We start from the raw sequence: 21,309 nt of genomic DNA, 5'->3' as shown, positions 1-21,309 counted from the left end.
TCACAAGGACATGCCATTAAAAATATCTAGACACATTTGAATAAAGGTGCAAAAGACTTAAGTATTGAAACATGGCATAAAATCACCAGGGCCAAGTATTTTCAGTGTTGTTTTTAAGTCTGTATTTCTTGTGATTGCAGTCAATAAACTCAACATCAAGTTTTTTTTAAGAAGTGTAAACATATTTCATTTAGCAAAATTCAAGTGAAGGCAGTTTGTATTGCCTCCCATTTGTCCTTGACACTTTATTTTTATAATTAATGGCTAAAATCTAATTTTACATTTTAACAAATGGAGAAAGGAGTGTATAAATAGAAGTCATTTACAGTTTTTATATTAAATTGGACTGAAATTTTATGAGTGATTGGTTCAGATGAGCATATATGGTTTTAGTTTGGGGCACTCCCTCATTGAAGTTGTAACATTTTATTTGTTGGCAGTGATCTTTGATAAAAGTGAGGGGTCTTTACAATGACCTATATTTAATGCAAAGCCAACAAAGTTTTCAATAAGATAAGATAAGATCTTCAATGAGTATAAATGTCAAGGAGATCACACTGACCTAAAATAAAGTCTTATCACATAAGAAAAATTGTCTTACAACATTAGGCTATAGATTCTTCATTAGTTAACACATTTCCTGGTCATTTCAGATGCTTTGATTTGCTTTAAAATGTCATTTATATTTTTGTAGATATGTGGTATCAAGTGTAAAATCAGCTTCCCACTGGTTTATCCAAATACAGTTATACAATGGTGTATTACAGCCTATTTACAGGTCAGTGTCAAGGAAATACAACACCATTTACAGTATGTGGCAAACTGTTTTTAGCATTTAGGGTTTGCCTGACCGAAAAAGAAATTTGATGTTTTTCTACTATATTTTTAACAGAAAATTTCTGTCTGTCATTTTGTCAATCCAACAGAGTTTGAGATACACTACATTAATTCAAAATAAGATTCATAAATTTTAAGTTTGTCTAATGATTGTCTTCATGTACTGCCTATGATAGTAATGTGGCATTATGCTTTCTGGTCTGTCATTTGTCTATTCCTTATGAAGTTTAAGTTGGGTTTATGATAGTTCTTCACAAAGTTGGCGAAATCTTTTTTTCCCTGGTGGTCTTTGAAGAAAATCTGCTGGTCCTCACTTTTAACTCTATTGAAAAATACTAAAATTGTGTCAGTCCTATGTAAAATTTTGGTTGTAAAATCCTGAGGACCACCACTTTTCGCGAACTCTGACTCTTCAGAAAACTTGCATGTAATTTTGTGTCTCCTCCTTCTTAAAAAGTGTCATACTGTATCTCAAGCTGTCTCTGTAAAGATCCGCTACAGTTGTATAAGGTTTTTGTCGAGCCTTCGACTTTAGTCGAAAAAGTGAGACTAAGCGATCCTACATTCCGTCGGCGTCGGCGGCGTCAACAAATATTCACTTTGTGGTTAAAGTTTTTGAAATTTTAATAACTTTCTTAAACCATACTGGATTTCTACCAAACTTTGACAGAAGCTTGTTTATGATCAAAAGATAGTATCTAGAAGTAAATTTTGTAAAAATAAAATTCCATTTTTTCCGTATTTTACTATAAATGGACATAGTTTTTTCTGCGGGGAAACAAAACATTCACTCTGTGGTTAAAGTTTTTAGAATTTTAATAACTTTCTCCAACTATCCTGGGTTTGTACCAAACTTGGACAGAAGCTTGTTTATGATCATAAGATAATATCCAGAAGTAAATTTTGTAAAAATAAAATTTCATTTTTTCCGTATTTTACTTATAAATGGACTTAGATTTTTCTGCAGGGAAACATTACATTCATTCTGTGGTTAAAGTTTTTAGAGTTTTAATAACTTTCTTAAACTATCCTGGGTTTGTACCAAACTTGGACAGAAGCTTGTTTATGATCATAATATAGTATCCAGAAGTAATTTTTGTAAATAAATAAATCCATTTTTTCCATAGTTTACTTCTAAATGGACTTAGTTTTTCTGCGGGGAACCATTACATTCACTCTGTGGTTAAAGTTTTTAAAATTTTAATAACTTTGTTAAACTATCCTGGGTTTGTACCAAACTTGGACAGAAGCTTATTAATGATCATAAGATTGTATCCAGAAGTAAAGTTTGTAAAAAGATTACTCCGTTTTTTCTGTAATTTACTTTTTAATGGACTTAGATTTTCTTACAATCATAAAATAGTAACAAGAGGAATATTTTTATTGATTTTTTTCCTCATTGTTGTTGAGCCTGCGATTTACAGCAAAAATAGGCGAGACACTGGGTTCCGCGGAACCCTTACAAATTTTTTTTTTAACTATACTGGCAGAGAAAAATGTTGACTGTTTTTTTATTATATGGGTAGGAAATCTAAAATTTAAAACTTTTGTACCCTTTGATGTCTTACTTAATTTCCATATTTATCTGGTTTACTTGATTATTAGTGGTATGTGTTAACCCATCTTTTACATTTATAGGATCAATGTGTCCTTTAGAAGTACTTTTTAGTCAAAACTCATTTATATATAGTACATATATACTGATCAGAATAATAAAATCTATTTACAATTTGTTTTTCGCTGTCTTTTTCTTATCAAATTGTTTATGTGAATGTTTGTTTGCTTTCAAACTGTCTAATGTTTGGTCTATTTTTGCATGATACATTTACGTTTCAAACAAATTAATCCATCAAAAATAGAGCCAGATATATTTATAACACAGGTAAAAAACAGTCTCACCTGGCGTCAATTACATAACGGATAACACCTGTATTGTATAAATATGTATTTACATTTGTAAATCGTGCCCTCCTTGCCAAGGTAGCATCGTTACTTTCATGATTACAAGTTAATTATTATTTATTCTGTAAGTAAGTGGAGAAACATGATAAATTGTTCATTTACTTGCTGATGTTAAGCTATATTTTTAAGATCCTGGAGTAATTATTTTTAAAAGACAAACATGAATATATTTCTTCGATATTGTCAATTTTTTTAATAGGTTTTTTCATCATTTTTGGTTTTTAGTTCAATCTAGATTTAATTGAAATTCCTAAAAAAGAACTTACTTTAGTGATTATTGGTATTCTAAGTTATTTAATTCCTATATAGGACAAATTACTAATTTTGATTCACGAGATTTGTAAATTTGCATATAAACTTCATGGAGTCTTGTAACATCTTATCAGTGTAAATAATTCAGGTATTGATTCAAATTTTAATCGCCTATAATTCAAGCCTCTCCAATAGATGTGAGGGTCTCTAGTCCTTTACACTTAGACTGAGAGCACCTGTCCTGATTATTGTATTTATTTACACGGGTAGATAACGACTGTCTCCAGTACCCGACAGATGTTCCCTGGATGGAAACACCCTTTTTAAATTCACTACCCTGAAGTCGTAATGTGAGATGTATATCTTTATCTTATCACCACACCATTATAGTATCGCCTGTTAAGTACTTATAGCAGTTAGCAAAGCGTGACAAAGTCCAACTTAAATCCCTGTTTCTTTAGTTTTCAAGTGGCTAGCTTTGTTCCTGCTGTTTCTCTTATCCTATAAGTCAGTATATAAAATCATAGGTGCGATGCCATCACAGTGTTAATATCTAAAATGGACTTGTTTTGATTTTATCAAAAGGCTCTCGTCTGCTTGATGTTGTTTACATTAAGAACATTTCACATGTTTTCAGTTTTCCCCTTTGATAATGAAGTACCATCCTGAAGCATTAAATTGTTTCCCACATAAAAAAAACAAGCAGGTTTTCATTCACTTAAAATAATTCTACAGTTCAGAAGAGATTTTTTTAAAGCACCAATCCTTCAAATTGATGCTGCATATGTTTGGCTATTAATTAAAATATCTTCTATTTTTTGACTACATAAATTGAATTTATTAGAGGGGAATTGGTTCAGACAATGTTTGCTGTTTTTGATTTTGAGGAATTTTTGGTATTCACAGCTCTGTGTTTTGTTATTTCAAGCAGAACCAATTGTATGGTAGTTAAAGCCTTTTATATGCAGTGGCAGATCCAGAAAATTCATAAGTGGGGGCCCGCTCCAGTCACGCTTCAGTGATTCCCTATATAAGTAACCAAATCCGCCTCTGATATGTATATTTATATAACTTTTTAAGTCTCTCATGTGGAAACTTCTATTTATAGCGTTTCCGCAGAAGTCCTTGTTAATTTCTCTTATCTGTGATAACACTCTTGCAAAGAATTCTACAAAACTTTTGGCTTGCATGTTGGTCATCATTTACCAAGGAAGAAAAATTCTTTTTCCGTTTCAAAACACAAAATGTCAAACAATTATGTTTAAGTGGACAAGCATGATGTACAAAATGTTTTATCTGTTCATTATATAATCGGAACAATATAGGGAATTAAAACCAAATGTCATTTTTTGAAGTATCCACTTTTAATGAAAGATTTTCTTTTCTCTCTATCAGTTTTTAATGCAGTCAGCATGTTTTTATTTGCTCCTCCTTTCCATTAAGCATCTGAAAAGAATTATAATTTACTTGAGATTTATTTCCTGTTTTCAGGATTACAAATTTTAATTTAACATAACTAAAAATGCATAGATATATAATAAGTGGCACAATTTCCTTACAACAGTGTAAACTGGCACGTTAAAAGAATTAACTGAACTGATTAAATCAAGCTGCGATTTTTAATAAGATGTAGGTCAAGTTTTTTTATATATATATATACATCCTCAGGTAATATAATATGAAGGTTATATATAAACATGATGTCATTATTGTTTGTATACAGAAAACTTGTTTTTGTTTTATCCCAGGGCAGCATGTGGTTTTAAGGTGTAAAAAATAATCATGATTCTGTCTTGTAGGTAATTGTCATAAATCTTAATCATTGTAATCACAAATTACATTATCTACATGTACAGTTTTGAAGTCGTGACAGGTTTTCTGAACTTATTCTCATGGATATAGGGCATAGTCAGACAAACATGAATGTCAAGTTGGAAACCTCAAGTCTGTATCATTAATTGCTAATTCATAGGTTAGGTCATGTAATGGGTGGGTTCTTGTTAGTTACTACATGTATTTGCTTTTATTCTTATCCAAGGCTAATTGATATATCAATTAAACCCAGGATTTGTATCGGACTATACAAATCCTTGATTATATCAATAATAACACCGGTTAATTGATTTTCAAAGTTAAAGGCCAGAAAATTTGTTAACCCATTCTGTTTATCAAATTTTGGATTATGTGTAAAAGGATATGTGGTGTATAACGTCAATTAGACACCAGCAATGCAAGAAAACAAAAAAAGCAATTTAACTTTTACCAGAAAGTATCAGAAAGCCATTTAGTTCAGACCAGGTACTTCACTATTAATTAACTCACACATAAAGCATCACCAATCATTACAAATAACTTACTACCACTATATGCGCTGGTACTGGCTGGGTACCAGAAAACATGAGACATACATGTATCTGTGGTCAAATCTGTGATTATGATAAATGTGAATCACCATTATTTTTTATGTGTCAGTATGAACCCTGGAGATTGATAACCATCTTTGTTGTAATGATTTTTTGTGGTTGACTTTCTGCAGGGGTATAAAGATTTTATGGTATTTGTGAATAGACCTGACAAGAACTTGTGAAAAAAAAATCGAAGAAAAAATATGTTTTTCACTGACTGACAATGACCTAGCTTGTTATTCTGATTTCAGTCTTAGAAATTTGATAAATCATTTTTTTTTAAACAAACATTTAGGACTGTCAATCATATTGATGTTGTGGTTTAAGGTTGGTTCTTGATGGTTTTTTTTGGGTTTTTTTTTTTGCAACCATTTATTTGATAATAAGACCAAAGAAAATTTGTTCCAAGTCTTTCTTCATCACATCTAACATCTTATAGAGTGGCAAGTAATTGTACGGTATTGAGGTATGTAGAGCATATTGCTTGCATTTTAAAAACTTATACAATGTGCCCTATTTAATAACTTGATTTTAATGTAAATTAAAATTAAAAGATCAAAATAAATGTCCAACCTCAGTTTCAAACCCCTGAAAAAAAAGAGCATTTTGAATTTTAAGCTTTAAATTCCTGGAACCTTTTTGGTTTTGCTTGCTTGTCAGATATATAGTCAGTTCAAATCTTACACATGTATTGGAAAAACATTGAAGCTGACTTATAAACAATCCTTGAATCTTAAAAAAGTGTGTTGTTGTAAAGATTGCTATATATAGTGTTTGCATGCAGAAAGTAATGGATAAATAGATTTAATCTAATCACATATATCCTATTAGATATCTATCAGGTGTGGGCAGGAAATATTGGAAATAAGAGAGGTGTAAATACCCAGAAATAGGAATCTTGACTTACATCTTAAAGTACAGGTATTTTGATAAATAAAAAATTGAATACACAGAAAAATTAAATCCACTAAGAACATCCTGCAAAATGTTTGTGTAAGCAGGAAATTGAAAGAATACAGAAAGGTATAAATACTTGACTTGATAATGTTAAACAAACATGCAAGTAGAGTTAGTGTATATTAAAACTCAATACACAATAAAACACTTGAAAACATCCTCCCGACAGACTTATGTCTAAGCAGGAAGTCATGGGTACTGATGTTTGTTAGGATACTGGGAGATATGGAGACATGAACCCCTTATAAACATTGTAGAATGCTTAGCAGGAAGTCATGAGAATTCAGGGTACTGATGTTTGTTAGGATACTTCTGTATAATACTGGCAGATATGGAGACAAGCACCCGTTATAAACATCCTGGAAGGCTTATCAGGAAGTCACCTTCACATTCTTAGACCCGAAACTGGTACAGAAGAAGAAAAACAAAACATGTTTTCAGTTGTGGCTATTAACAGGGATCTAATTTCATTTAAAACATAGACGGGAAGGTTATTCCAAAATATATCAAAATGGATATTTGTTTAAAACAACCTAGTATTTATTCAGGGTATACAGAATCATAGCTGAATCAGTAACTAGATGATTATGTGTTTATGATGATGTTACCCTGTCCAAAATTTGGAAAGATGTTATGTTCTAATAATATTATACAGAAACATTTGGGTTAATCGTGCAATTTGATTGGTTACCTTGACAGTGGACATGAGGCTGTGAACAAAATATTTGAGATCCAAATGGTATTATATAATGTTGAAATCAAGACACTCTAGTATAATATAGTTCTTGTTAGGGCTTCACATAGGATTTGGGCTCATATTCCCTGTGAAGATCCCATTACAATGTACTATAGATATTTATAGCAGTAAACATGGTCTTTTAAAAACAAGTACATTAAATAATAAATGTGTGGAACTTGGGTAAATATTTTGAACTTGTGTCAAGTCAAGGTTGTTTACAAACCCTACAGGAGAAGGCAAAGATTAAGAGCTATTAAGGAAAACTACATGGTCCAAAATAAAGAAAAGTATTATTAAAAATTATCGTAGAAATTTATATGAAAGTTGACAGGGACTTGTAATAAGTAGCAGTATATATCCTATGTAAATATAATTACAGAGGTTATGACCAGTACAAACTGACCATTAGTAATCCTCAGGTCTGATCCATTTAATCCTGACACCTAACACTCCTCAACATATGTCTTGATAAATATCTAGGTAACAATTCTTTATCCAACAACTTATTTCAAACAATAATCTAAACAAACGGTTAGAAAGAAAAACATTGATACAAATATTAGAGTCACTTGTTTCCTTGAAAGGTGTGTTATCGTTTATAAACTTTGATAAAGCGTTGAAAATTTATGAGGCAGTATGTACTTTACTTAAATTTGGAATTTAATGGTTTTAATTGTTATTGAAAGGATTATTTAGAAATATTTAAATGTCACGAAGAATTACCTTTTGATAGCCTAAAATATACAGTTAGGCAGATGGGGCCGGCCGTATGTTTGGGTAAAGGTGTTAGGTGGGTACCAGTAACTGCCATCTGTCGTGGCCCCACCTGATGGATACTTTACTAATGACAAATCCTTGTTTAATGTCAACTTATAGTCAAGTGAAATGTTAATGGTACCAGGTTACAACCATTGTGACGAATCAAACTCAATTTTTTAGTATTGATAATTTTTTTAATTTAGCTCTCAAATTGATTAGTAGCAGTTTAAATGTTAGTTTTAAGTCAAAAGGATGGGTTTTTAAATTGCCAAAAATGAGTGATTAATAGCTTATATAAATGCATTTTGTTACATTGCAGTTTGTCTATTGATTTTTAAAATCAGATTAAAAAACTTCATCTTGTGTCTGTAAACTGATTACAACCACAAATGCCAAGGTTTTGTATATATACGTAAATCTACTGTTGTTCAGAAATTAGAAATAGCTGTTATGTTTTTGATTAATTATTTTGTTATGTCAAACCAAGGTTTCTTCTTGTTGTTTCTTGTGACATGTAAACAGATCAGAAAGTTTTTGACAAATTACAGAATAGATAATTATGCTTGTAACTTATATAATGCCATAGTTTTTAAGGTACTTATTTTTGAATTGTTAATTAGATTTCAGTTGCATGCAAATTCACTGCCAGATGTTTCAGTGAAAAATAAGGGGCAATGGAGGATTTTGTTGTCGTTGTGGGTCTCAAAATTGTTAAATACATCACTGAGGGATACTCAACCACTATTTTGTACAATTGGCTTGTCACCTGTCTTGTGTGTTTAGTTTTTTTAAAGATAAAGTAATTGGGAATTCACCAACTTGATTTGCTTAACCATGTAATACCCACATCTTCCTATATCTATCTTCATATAAAAAAAAAAAAATTGTATAAAATTAACATAACAATGTTATGTGTCCCTAAAAAAAATTAGTTTTATACAGAATTTCCCAAGATCAATAAGAAGTCTATATGACCTAAGCCAAGCATACAGTGGTGGATCCAGAACTTTTCCTAAGAGGGGCCTGCTCTAGACATGCTTCAATGATTCCCTATATAATCAACCAAATTTTTCCCGCGAAAGGGTATGGCAGGGCCCCCCCCCCTGGATCCGCCTATGGCATTTAAAAACCAATTGGGCCAAATTAGCACAAAATAAAATTAAAGGGAAGTAACTCTTCCATCATATCACATATTTAACCTTTGCCTATAATAAATGATTTGCATCAGGAATTGTTTTTATGACCTTGACTGAAATAAAACATTTTAGCTATAAAAGTTACTATTAACTACAAAATAACAAATTCATAAACATGTCATAGATTTCCAAATGAGAATTTCTATTGAATTATCCTTGAGAGAAAATATAGGTAATATCAGTAATAATTAGACAGAAAAAGTTTTATGTTTATGTTTATTTACCAAAGATAGGGGGCTGTGAATAAAGATTAGTGTAACACATTTTCGATTTCCTGTACCGACTTTGAGAAAGTTTTCATTAATTTTGCAGCTTTGTGTATTTCTATAAAGCCAGAGGGGGGTTACTATTGAAGTGCTTCATTTGTGATAATACCCACAGTCTGCCAGGAGTGAAAAGATTAACTGAGTACACAGGCACATCTGTCGCATTCTCACAAAATCAAAAGATTTTGTCAAATCCTTATTCCACTTTAAATCTCCAGTTTTGTTTGTTTATCTTTTAACAGAGGTAATTTGTTCTGTATCTAGGCTGATTGTGTATTAGAAAACTGTCAATTTGGCAAAAATCAATAATAATAGCATTCTTAGTTTGAAATGAGAAATGCATGTTTGAATGTTGTATTTCCTTGATTATTAGTTGTAGAAGTCTGTTAGCTGTAGAGTTGACTTGAGGGTCAGAACTGGTCAGAGAAAATGACCTGGTTGGTTGTGGTCAGTCATCCCAGGTCATTGTTTAGAGGCTACATGTTTTCTGTAGACCAGAACATATTATACATGATAATTCATAATTAATAGGTCCTCTTTGATGTTTATATTGGTTGTTTTGATATATGGGTTATTTTTCTTTAAATCTATTTGAATATGATTCGGATATAATTACTTAAATATCATAAATAAGCTCGCTCAATAAAAACACCATAAAATGAAAATTACAAAGAATAAATAAATGTGTTTTTACTTATTTTTACATAAATGTAGGTTATGTGGATATATAGATTCCCTTGACCTTGATGTCGTTGTAATTGTTACCTTTCAGTCAAGAAATTTTGGAGATGGTGTTTTGAGGTTTTTGACATTTTGTTATCTTTGATGTTCGTGTGAATTTCAATTAATTCTGGTTATGAGAAGGAAAATGTAAAAAACAGTAACAAACACCCATGAAAAATATGAGTGCCAAATGAAAAAAAAATCCTTATGTATGAAAGAATTTCGAATTAACACCATAATTTGATTTTCTGGTAAAAAAAAAATAATGTTCTCTTCTTTTCTATCAACATAAACTCATTCAGGGTGAAATTGAGGTCAATGATTCCATTTCAATTGTGTTATGGCATTGTCAAAACTATTGCTAAAAAAACTTTGTATCTATGGTGATAATGAAGAAAAACTCAAATTAGGTATCCAATGATCTGGATCATCATAATACAGAAAGACATACATATATACATGATGCTTCATATTTTTTTTAAATCAAAACATTATAAATGATAATAAACCAATGAATTGTTTGTAAAAGCTTGCTAAAAATTAACCTAAACATTTTCAAATCTAAATGATGTGTTGACATTTTCTAGACATATGGAAATGTAAATAGTCTTATCCTAAAACCAGAACGGAGTATACAGGATCTGTCACATTCAGTGAGAAAAAAACAGTTCATTAGATTTATTCTCTATCAGATAAATAAGTGATGCAACGCCAGTAAAAATTCTCTTTCCGTTTGAATTAATGGCAAGTTTGTCAGTTTCCTGACAGATAAGAAACATTTGATTTGGCTTTTTGAAGAATGTTTATGGATAAAAAACGGTTTTAATGGATTTTACTTTGATACCTGATCTATTAAAATGTTGTTCTTTGGCCAGAAAGGTTTAATATTTTGACTAGAATTATTTAGGCCTATTGGCTCTTTCGTGTAACGTTTTGAAACCTTACTTTGTTTTGGACAGTTTAATGCATTCTTTACATATCTAAATTAATTTATTGATTTTTTTGTGTGCAAAAAAGACTTGTTTTATTCTTTGGAAACATTCAGCTTAAAGCAAAAGTAATTCCAACCATAGTGCATGACAACTTTTAGATTCTATCATCACATTCATTTCCGGAATCAAAACATCAAAGACGTTAGTATTAAGGACGTGAAATGATTAATTATTATAAAATAATGGTAAATTGTTATTAAATTTTCTGTTAAGATGTATGGATTTTTTATTTGGACTAATGGTAATATATTCTGTTTGAAGTTAAGGATTTTGGCTAATCATCTTAATGTCAACTCAATTAATTAATGAATGTATTTGGTAGATTGTCACTTTGAATCAAATCTATATCATAATAAAAAATATAGAACTGTAGCTTGAAGTGAAAATAGAAAAAAAGATGACAAGGGGGAGTAAAAAAAACTATTGTTCAAAGATTAAAGGCAAAACTTCCAGAAATAAGAAGACTACCAATATCCACAGATGAATTAAGACCGATAAGTATCCACACACTCTATTTAAAGACATTTAAGTATCCACACAACTAATTAAGACCCACAAATATCAACACGCTCTATTAAAAGACATTTAAGTATTCACACAACTTATTAAGACCCACAAATATCCATACGCTCTATTTAAAGACATTTAAGTATTCACACAACTAATTAAGACCCACAAATATCCACACGCTCTATTCAAAGACATTTAAGTATCCATACAACTAATAAAGACCTAAAATATCCACATAACTAATTAAGTCCTGAAAAATAACCATGCAACTACTCGAAACCAAAAAATATCCAATGCATCTACTTTAGACCTACAAATATCCATGCATCTACTTGAGACCTGCAAATATCCATGCATCTACCTGAGACCAACAAATATCCATGCACAGATTTGAGACCTACAAATATATATGGGCATCTTCTTGAGACCTGCAAATATCCATGCAACTACTTGAGACCTACAAATATGAGCATCTACTTTAGACCTACAAATATCCATGCAACTACTTGAGACCTACAAATATCAATGCATCTACTTGAGACCTACAAATATCCATGCATCTACTTGAGACCTACAAATATCCATGCATCTACCGGAGACCAACAAATATCCATGCACCAACTTCAGACCTACAAATATATATGGGCATCTTCATAAGACCTACAAATATCCATGCACCAACTTGAGACCTACATATATATTTGTGCATCTACTTGAGACCTAAAAATATCCATGCAACTACTTGAGACCTACAAATATATCTGCATCTACTTAAGACCTACAAATATCCATGCAACTACTTGAGACCTACAAATATATGTGTGCATCTACTTAAGACCTACAAATATCCATGCAACTACTTGAGACCTACAAATATCCATGCACCAACTTGAGACCTACAAATATATTTGTGCATCTACTTGAGAACTAAAAATATCCATGCAACAACTTGAGACCTACAAATATATCTGCATCTACTTAAGACCTAAAAATATCCATGCAACTACTTGAGACCTACAAATATATCTGCATCTACTTAAGACCTACAAATATCCATGCAACTACTTGAGACCTACAAATATCCATGCAACTACTTGAGACCTACAAATATCCATGCATCTACTTGAGACCTACAAATATCCATGCATCTACCTGAGACCTACAAATATCCATGTATCTACCTGAGACCTACAAATATCCATGCAACTACTTGAGACCTACAAATATCCATGCAACTACTTGAGACCTACAAATATCCATGCATCTACTTGAGACCTTCAAATATCCATGCATCTACCTGAGACCTACAAATATCCATGCATCTACCTGAGACCTACAAATATCCATGCAACTACTTGAGACCTACAAATATCCATGCATCTACCTGAGACCTACAAATATCTATGCAACTACTTGAGACCTACAAATATATCTGCATCTACTTAAGACCTACAAATATACATGCAACTACTTGAGACCTACAAACATATGTATGCATCTACTTGAGACCTACAAATATCCATGCACCAACTTGCAGACCTACAAATATATCTGTGCATCTACTTAAGACCTACAAATATCCATGCATCTACCTGAGACCTACAAATATCCATGCAACTACTTGAGACCTACAAATATCCATGCAACTACTTGAGACCTACAAATATCCATGCATCTACTTGAGACCTACAAATATCCATGCAACTACTTGAGACCTACAAATATCCATGCATATACCTGAGACCTACAAATATCCATGCATCTACTTGAGACCTACAAATATCCATGCAACTACTTGAGACCTACAAATATCCATGCAACTACCTGAGACCTACAAATATCCATGCAACTACTTGAGACCTACAAATATCCATGCATCTACCTGAGACCTACAAATATCTATGCAACTTCTTGAGACCTACAAATATCCACACAACTAATTAAGACCTACAAATATCCACACAAAAAAAGAATTTCAAATATTCATTGGATATTTAGAATAAACATTTAAGAAAAAGTGTTCTGGTGCAAGTGTATTTTGAGAGGGACTATTTAATTGAGGACACTATAATAAATCAGAAAAATGCAAATAGAGTTTTTTTATTTTTGTGTAAATTGCAGTAAAAAAGGAACTTCTGGGTACCATAATCATATGGATAAGTGTTCTTAAATATGATAAAAAAAAAAATCATCCTGTGAAATATTATCTTTATATTATATTTAGAGGTCTTCCACCTGAGATTGAATATGACAACAGGTCATTTGGTCTGTGAACTTTTCTCTCTTGTTTACCTGATTCAGCACATAGTTTCTTGAATGTTTGTCAAGGGGCAGTACAATATTGAAATGTGGACTATTTTTATGACCAGTGACTGAATACCATTTAGTGCAATCTGTATTCACATCAACCTAATTGAGTATAATCCCTTTAAATAGAAAATTTAGTTTGACTTCTGAATGAACCCAACACCTTATAATTGAATCCAATTCTATTACTTATATTCATTTAGAAGAAGAAATGAAATTGTCTAGAAAGCAGAATGGAAAAAAATCTATTCCTGAAAGCATGTTATATGAAAAATGTTATTTGTTTACTAAACTCATACGGAAAGTGGAATATCTGAGTATTCTTTCTTATGTCTCAATCTCACTACCAAATGAAAAACTTAATTTAAACACTATTGGGTCAATTCTGATTTCTTTTTTCATTTAATCAGTAGAAATAAGAATACATTTCTTTTTATTGGATGTTTTATGCATTTACTTAAGAAGTTTGTTTGAATTTCACTATTAAGTAAAAGACATTTTTCATCTTTAAAGGATTAATAAGTATGCAATTAAATGGGAACCTCTGTATGAAGTACAGCATAACCTGCTTTTCTGATGCACCTTGATTCTTTAAAGTGAAATTTTAAAAGATTAAATTTATCAAGTGTTTCAAGAAACATACTTGTATGCATTCAGAATGAAGGTTCAAAATGCTTCAAAAGATGAAAGATAAAAGAAATTTATATTGATGATAAGATACTCTGCAAAAATCATTTCCAATTTATGAAAAATGAATAATTGTGCACCTGCAGACACTATATATAAAGAATTAAATTCTTGTGGCTTATATTAATGGTAATATGAACTATTAAAATTATTGGATAATTTTTCTACCAGAAATAGATTAGTTATTATAGCCTTAAAAACAACCAGAAATTGATATTTTTGTTTCTTTCAATTGGTTTATTTGCTATGATAGATAAAAATCCAAAATCCATCAATTATATGTCTCGTTTGCAGTTTTTACCTTCTGGTAAAAATTTTATGAATAATCAGATGGATTGGAAAAAATCACGAATTTGGTTGTTTTAGTATGAATTAGTAATACCGGCCTTTCATTAAATATTGATGAAAATTATGTGTATTGAATTGCTGACGGGCAACTCAATACACAGAGATGACTGTCATTTCTGACGGTCACACTCGGTTAATGCTATAACCGATCGGCAGTGAGTAACAGCCATTTGTCATAAAATTGAAGCTCATCATGCAAATTCTGCTTCATCTAAAAAGGAAACTGAAGTTTTGCAGGTCTTCGCTTCATCGAACATTTGTCATTCATTAAACCAAGATTAAAACTTGTCTTTGATCTGACAATCTTAATTATCATCTTTAACAGTGTTATAGAAGGTGTCCAATATCCTTAAAAGTATTAAAAAAAATACTTTTATGAATAACAATATTTAATAGTCCTGTTAGAAGAATTCATTAAATTAATTTTCCTTTTGAAAATGTTGCAGTTTTATAGATTGTAATTAAGATTTCAAACAAGGCATATTTTTTTGTAATTAAGGCTTGTATGTCATTTTAAAAGTCTAAACTGTCCCTTTTTAATCTTTAATCTACCATGCAAGTACTACGGTTTTCAGTTTTCAGTGAAGAGCTACCTGAGTGAGTGAGTGTTTCTGGATGTGATCCTGTTTCCGTACTTTAAATGAGTCTACTGATGAACCTGGCCCGGAACCAAATATTGTTCATTATTTAATGAACATTTATGAAACGTACATGATGAAGGAACAATCGTTTTTTAGAAATTTAAAAAAAAAAAAGGAAAATAATGGATAATTGAATGGTCCGGGAAAACTATTTATGTAAATATAATCATAATGTCCACACTTACTTCAAAACTAATCAATGTGTGAACTTACAATATCATAATAGACCTTAATTTAATCCAAATAACTACAAAATTAGTTTCTTGTTCAGATTATAACTTGTTATAGTTAAGAAAATAAGGACTCACTAGTTCTAAAAGTAAGTTTTTTATTTTTGGATCTAATCCTATTCTATCTGTTTTGCTTGAAATTCTTCAGTGCATTGAGGGCACTTATGTACTGGATATTTTCTAGGTGAAATGGCTTAAAATGCAAATGAAAGTGGTAAAAAATAACAATATAGACCACCTAATGTCTGAATGCATTGAGGTCAGATTATTTATACTTTCAGGTACATGTTAAATGCTTTGTAATATTATTCAATCTTTTTACACCCATGGATAATAAAAGTCTGGTGATTAGCCCATTAAACTGACTTTCTATTGCCTATAGATTAAGGATGCACAAAGATTTATAATCTGATAAAAGTGCTACTGTAACATATTCTTGCCAACAAACAAGACTTTACTTCCTTAGAAATTCAATTATTTCAAAAAGCGGTAGCTTCATAATTTAATTTCCAATGCACAAAAAATTGAAATTATCATGTTATCATCTATTTAGTAATGTCAGATATGGTGAAATGGATCATACTATAAACCAATTTTATTTTCTCATTAGAACTGGTGAATTGTTAATTTGACAATTTTAATCCGTTTCTATGTTGAATTTTGGTTTATATGTTCCTATGTGAGTTGGCTGTTATAAGTTTTGAGAAGAGCAAAGAGGTTATATGTGAAGGATACTGCTTGATATAAAATTAGCATCCCCAGGATAGCAGTAACCTCATTGAGAAGAGCAAGTGGAAGTTTTTCCATCATGAGAGAAATAAAGAATTGCATCATTTCTATAACTGTATATGACCTATATTAGCTGGGTGATATTTATAGTCAATATTTCACCTGTTTCTTTGCTATAAACATCTACAAAATATAGATATTAATCCTATCTTTCATGCTTACTTTTGTTATATGAGATAACTATTAATAAAGTATAATCCACCTTCAATTATGATTATATTACAGAAAAGGATTAGTTCTTAAAATGTAAATATAGAGTTAAACAGTAGAAATGCTTTAGATCCAACCCAATAGAACTTGTGTAGTTCTCAATATAAACAATTGCAATGTTAAACCTTATAATTGTCTTCCTGGTCAAGATGCTGTGGACATTCCACCAATCAAATGTGATGAACAGTATTTAAACAATCAGTATAACTTATGTTTTATAAAAAGAAGTTTGAGGAATGTTTTTGAAAGAATAAATTCATCCTGCTCCAAAGTTTGTTCATAAGCAGGAGAAATCTTTTTGACCTCTAGACATCTTTTGGTTGCTATCTCATTTGACCTTGACCTCACATTTATGTATGAAATAACACTTTTTGTCCTCATTGTTTCTTCTGTGAAAAATGAAGTTATTGAAGATGTGGAAATATTTGAAAATCTAAGAATATTTTTGATACTTAGGCTTGAATGGTTGCATTATTTTATTCTTAAGTTGTATATGACAATACCACCTGTGACAGTCTGTTTATTATCCCTGGTGTCTTACATCATATGTCTTGTAACAGCAGCTGTTTAACCTGTCAAATAATAAATGTAATTATTTAAATTCTCCTTTGGGCTCCTGTATAGAAAAGGGACATCCATGCATGCATTATCCTGTAACTCTTTTGCAGTTAAATCAAAATATATATTGTATATGGTCCTAGTTTTATACTTAAATTTGAAAAATAACACTATTTTCTGAATAAATGTTTAGAAGTAACAGATTTCCTGGTCCAGATGTTTCAGTCACTTAAAAAAAAGGTTCAATTCGGTTATTACATGACAAAGCTATTTTTCTCTTTTTTTATGTTAACTGAAAAGTAGGACCTCATAAAATTCCTTGACAGATGAAAGTCAGTAGCTTACCATTGCAAATAAGTAATGGCAAGTCTTGACTGCATCATAAGTTGAAATCAAACATTTGTTACACAACATATTTTTATATTTTACAGATATCAGTAAAAAGAAATTGAGAGCACCTTAGTTCACCAACACAGACATACGGTCAAGGTCATGATTTTCAGGAACCCAGATTTACATCAAGCATGCAGTGAAAATCTATTATTAGTGGTTTATTGAGATAATAGAAATCTGCAAGACTAAGGTAATTTCTATATATCTGGCTGTATATAATAAATTAGTCATTTTCTGCCCAGGAATTCCAACATAACATTGTTGTAACTTATAGTCTAATATATCTTTGGTCTGGCTGATCTGGCACACGACTAAGGGTTTTAGATTTCACCATCTTAACAAAGTTGTAATATTTCACAAAACTTGGAAAGATAATCCAATTCTTACAACCTTTGTTCTTCCTTGTGTATTACATGATATATTGATAAAATAATGAAAAATTAAGATACATAAGCTAGAAAACCATTCTTCCTATGAAATTTTAATAATTTTGACATTGTTTCATGTACTGTATCTAAAGAGATAAGAAATATTTCTTTTACTGCCGTTATTTAGATAAAAGCGGTGGTTTCAGTACCAGTTAAAAGTGACTTTTATACAATTAATGTTATAAAGAAAACATAAATATCAATTTATAATGAGATACCTTAGCTTTAATGAGGATATGAACATTTCTTTCTAACATTATTTGTGTAATTATTGGCACTTCAATTGTTAGAGAGATAATTTTATTTGAATTATAAATTTATCTTTGTGTCAGTTTGATTCATATATCTCTTGTTGGTTTGAGTTTTGCCAAAAGCTTGAGCTGTTGGATTTTGATTTTGCAAAAGTATGTTTCAGATAGTTTTTACATAAAGTGGTACTTCTACTTCTTACACGCTAAAGAGGCCATCAAAATCTCTTCTAGTTGTAGGGATATTTCAATTATTGAGGGTTCTGCAAAATATAGCTTACACTACTTAGAAAAAATTCCATTGTAAACTGTAAATCAAAATTATATTGTATTCTTGTAAATAGGAAAAAAGGAAATAATCGTATTACATCTTGGCGAAAACATATGTATTATTTTAAGAGGTACAAGAGGACAATTGTCAATTGTGAATGTTCAGTACGTATTGATAACTTGTATTAAAAAAAATAAGGATATGTGGTGTGAATGCTAACTGAGACAACTTTCCACCACAGTTCAAATGACATGAATCAAAGCAACTGTATGTCACCATATGCCCTTCAACAATAAGCAAAAAATCGAAATTTAAAACATTGATATTGTTATCTTTTGGTCCCTATAAAAAAAATCATATTAAAACTGATTATTGGTGCCAGGTTAATATCCAATGACAGCTTCACTAGACATTTTTATACATTGCAATTTTGTTTACCATTCTTCCAGCTTCAACCACAAAAAAGGCCAATACCCTGAGAACATTTGCCTTAATAAGATTAAGGGATTGCCTTGACATCATTATCTTAATTTTGCTTATGATTTATTTTAATTGTTTCCTTCTTTTCACTAGACTTATACTTTATGTCAGTTTACTTCAGATGTGAAAGGGGGATTTTGTGGAAATATTTTATTAGCAATTATTTTAGTATATAAGAAAAGATATCAGCTATTACGTCTTTAATAATTAGGAAACTTGGGTGATTTGTACCACCATCTGGGAGCTGTTTTTACCACAATCTGACTGTGAGGTTGTTTGATAGTCTGTGGAGACAGCAATGATTCTCATTCAGAAGATAATTACTAAATATCTTACACAATCATCTAACAATACTCATTTGTGTTGTAGTCTGCCTGGAAGAAGATTTTTAAATTCTTATCTTTCAGTTAAAAGGATGTTATAGTAGAGAATAAAAGTATTTTTAAGACTAACAAATCATTCTATAACTGTGTCCTTTCAACAAAGAGCAAACCTATACTTAATAATATGCTATAAAAGGACTCAGCTTGCGAAATACAAATCTACTCTTGGGAGGAAAACTTAGTAACAGCCCTGCATGATTTATGAAAAATTACAGAATAAAGGCAGACAGCAACCAACATTTACAACTAGATAGCATGCTTTTTTCACTGGCATATTTTCATTGTTGTAGTGTACAAGGGGAAGTGCTACCTTGAAGAAGATTTTTAAATTCTTATCATTCAGTTAAAAGGATGTTCATGTAGAAAACAAAAGTGATTTAAAGACCAACAAATCATACTGTATTATAACTGTCAATGCCTTCAACAACGAGCAACCCTATACATTTGTACTTTACATTAAATATGCTATATAAGGAGCCAGCTTGCTAAATACAAATCTCTTCTTGCAGAGAAAACTAAAGCCCTGTACAAGAGGAAGTCACACTGGTGTTAATTAATGTTGCTTTTAAAGGGCAACAGTGTCTTGCTGAACTTGTAGCGCTCATCATTTTACTTATGTGGCCAATGTTGTATAATCTGCTTTGAAATGCAACAATTGCATGGAAGCTTTTGATAAATATCAACAAAGAGGTTTACTTTGGAATCTCTTGGTAATACAACATTGGGTATAGGCTCACAAGTAATTAAAGGTTATATCAACTACAGTCAGTATGGCATGCATCAAATAATTCTTCACCTTCTTACATTTTAATCTGGATCATAAATACAATTTAATAGACAAATTAATTGAGCAAGATGATACATTAACATTTATAAATAGATAACTAATTGATTGAGTCTGCTGATTTTGAGGTCATGTGTACTTAACATTGTGACCTTGACATTATAAGCTTTGCCAGATTTTACAGTAGCCTTTTATACCAGGTGTGGCAATAAAAAAAATCAATCTGTAAGCATTTTAGGGAAAGTTTTCTGTACTCCTTTGATAACAGATTTCTTGGTAGTATACTTGGCAAAGAAATTACTTGTAGATTAGAGAAGAAATCAGTGTAATTTTGACGGATCATTGGCATCTCTATCAGTTAGTACAAAATATATTAATAATTGTGCTATATTCATAAAAATGTTAACTATTGGCATATTTCCTGATGAATTATCTATTTTTTGTCTTCCAGGGTGAAGAGTTTTAGTGTCTTGTCATTGACCTAATCAAATAATCATTACTTCTGATAAGTGGCTGTGTTGCAGTAGCAGAAGAGAATGAAATGCCAGCAGACGTCATACCGAAGCCTGATCAATCCTTGACATTCAAAACTTTGATGTCATCATTTGGTGATCGACAAAACACGAAATGATCAACAAAGTATATTTGCGTCAATGTTGTATAGAAATGGGGCAATGATTGCAAAGCTTCTGCACTCATCATTATATAATGAAATCCTTTTTTGTAATAAATCTATGTAACAGTTGTCAAAGTTTTAAATCTGTTTGAGATCACCTGCAATGATGAGCAATTGATTCCTTATTTAGATCTTATTACAGTCTGGAGGAAAAAGAAAGTTTTAATCATTTGATATGCTTATTATTGCAACAGTAGATTGTACAAAAAATCAACAAAAATCAGTAACAGTTGGTGAAGTACAAAAGGTTTGAATTAACATGAAAAAGGCCTAATAAG

General features: G+C 30.9%; 1 protein-coding gene across 6 annotated transcripts in view; it reads left to right on the top strand.

Annotated features, from left to right (window-relative positions):
- Positions 1-21,100, top strand: part of LOC134681036 (uncharacterized) — a 127,077-nt gene extending 105,977 nt beyond the window's left edge. For all 6 annotated transcript variants that reach the window (XM_063540451.1, XM_063540424.1, XM_063540414.1 and 3 more), the window contains 3 exons: positions 695-778; positions 17,800-17,951; positions 20,807-21,100. In XM_063540451.1, coding sequence (XP_063396521.1) covers positions 695-778; positions 17,800-17,809 — 94 coding nt within the window. In that variant the 3' untranslated portion in view covers positions 17,810-17,951; positions 20,807-21,100. The remainder of the gene's footprint in view (positions 1-694; positions 779-17,799; positions 17,952-20,806) is intronic.
- Positions 21,101-21,309: the final 209 nt, after the last annotated feature.

Source organism: Mytilus trossulus, chromosome 1 (assembly GCF_036588685.1).
Source record: "Mytilus trossulus isolate FHL-02 chromosome 1, PNRI_Mtr1.1.1.hap1, whole genome shotgun sequence".
Taxonomy (NCBI): domain Eukaryota; kingdom Metazoa; phylum Mollusca; class Bivalvia; order Mytilida; family Mytilidae; genus Mytilus; species Mytilus trossulus.
This window is presented reverse-complemented; position numbering and strand designations above follow the sequence as displayed.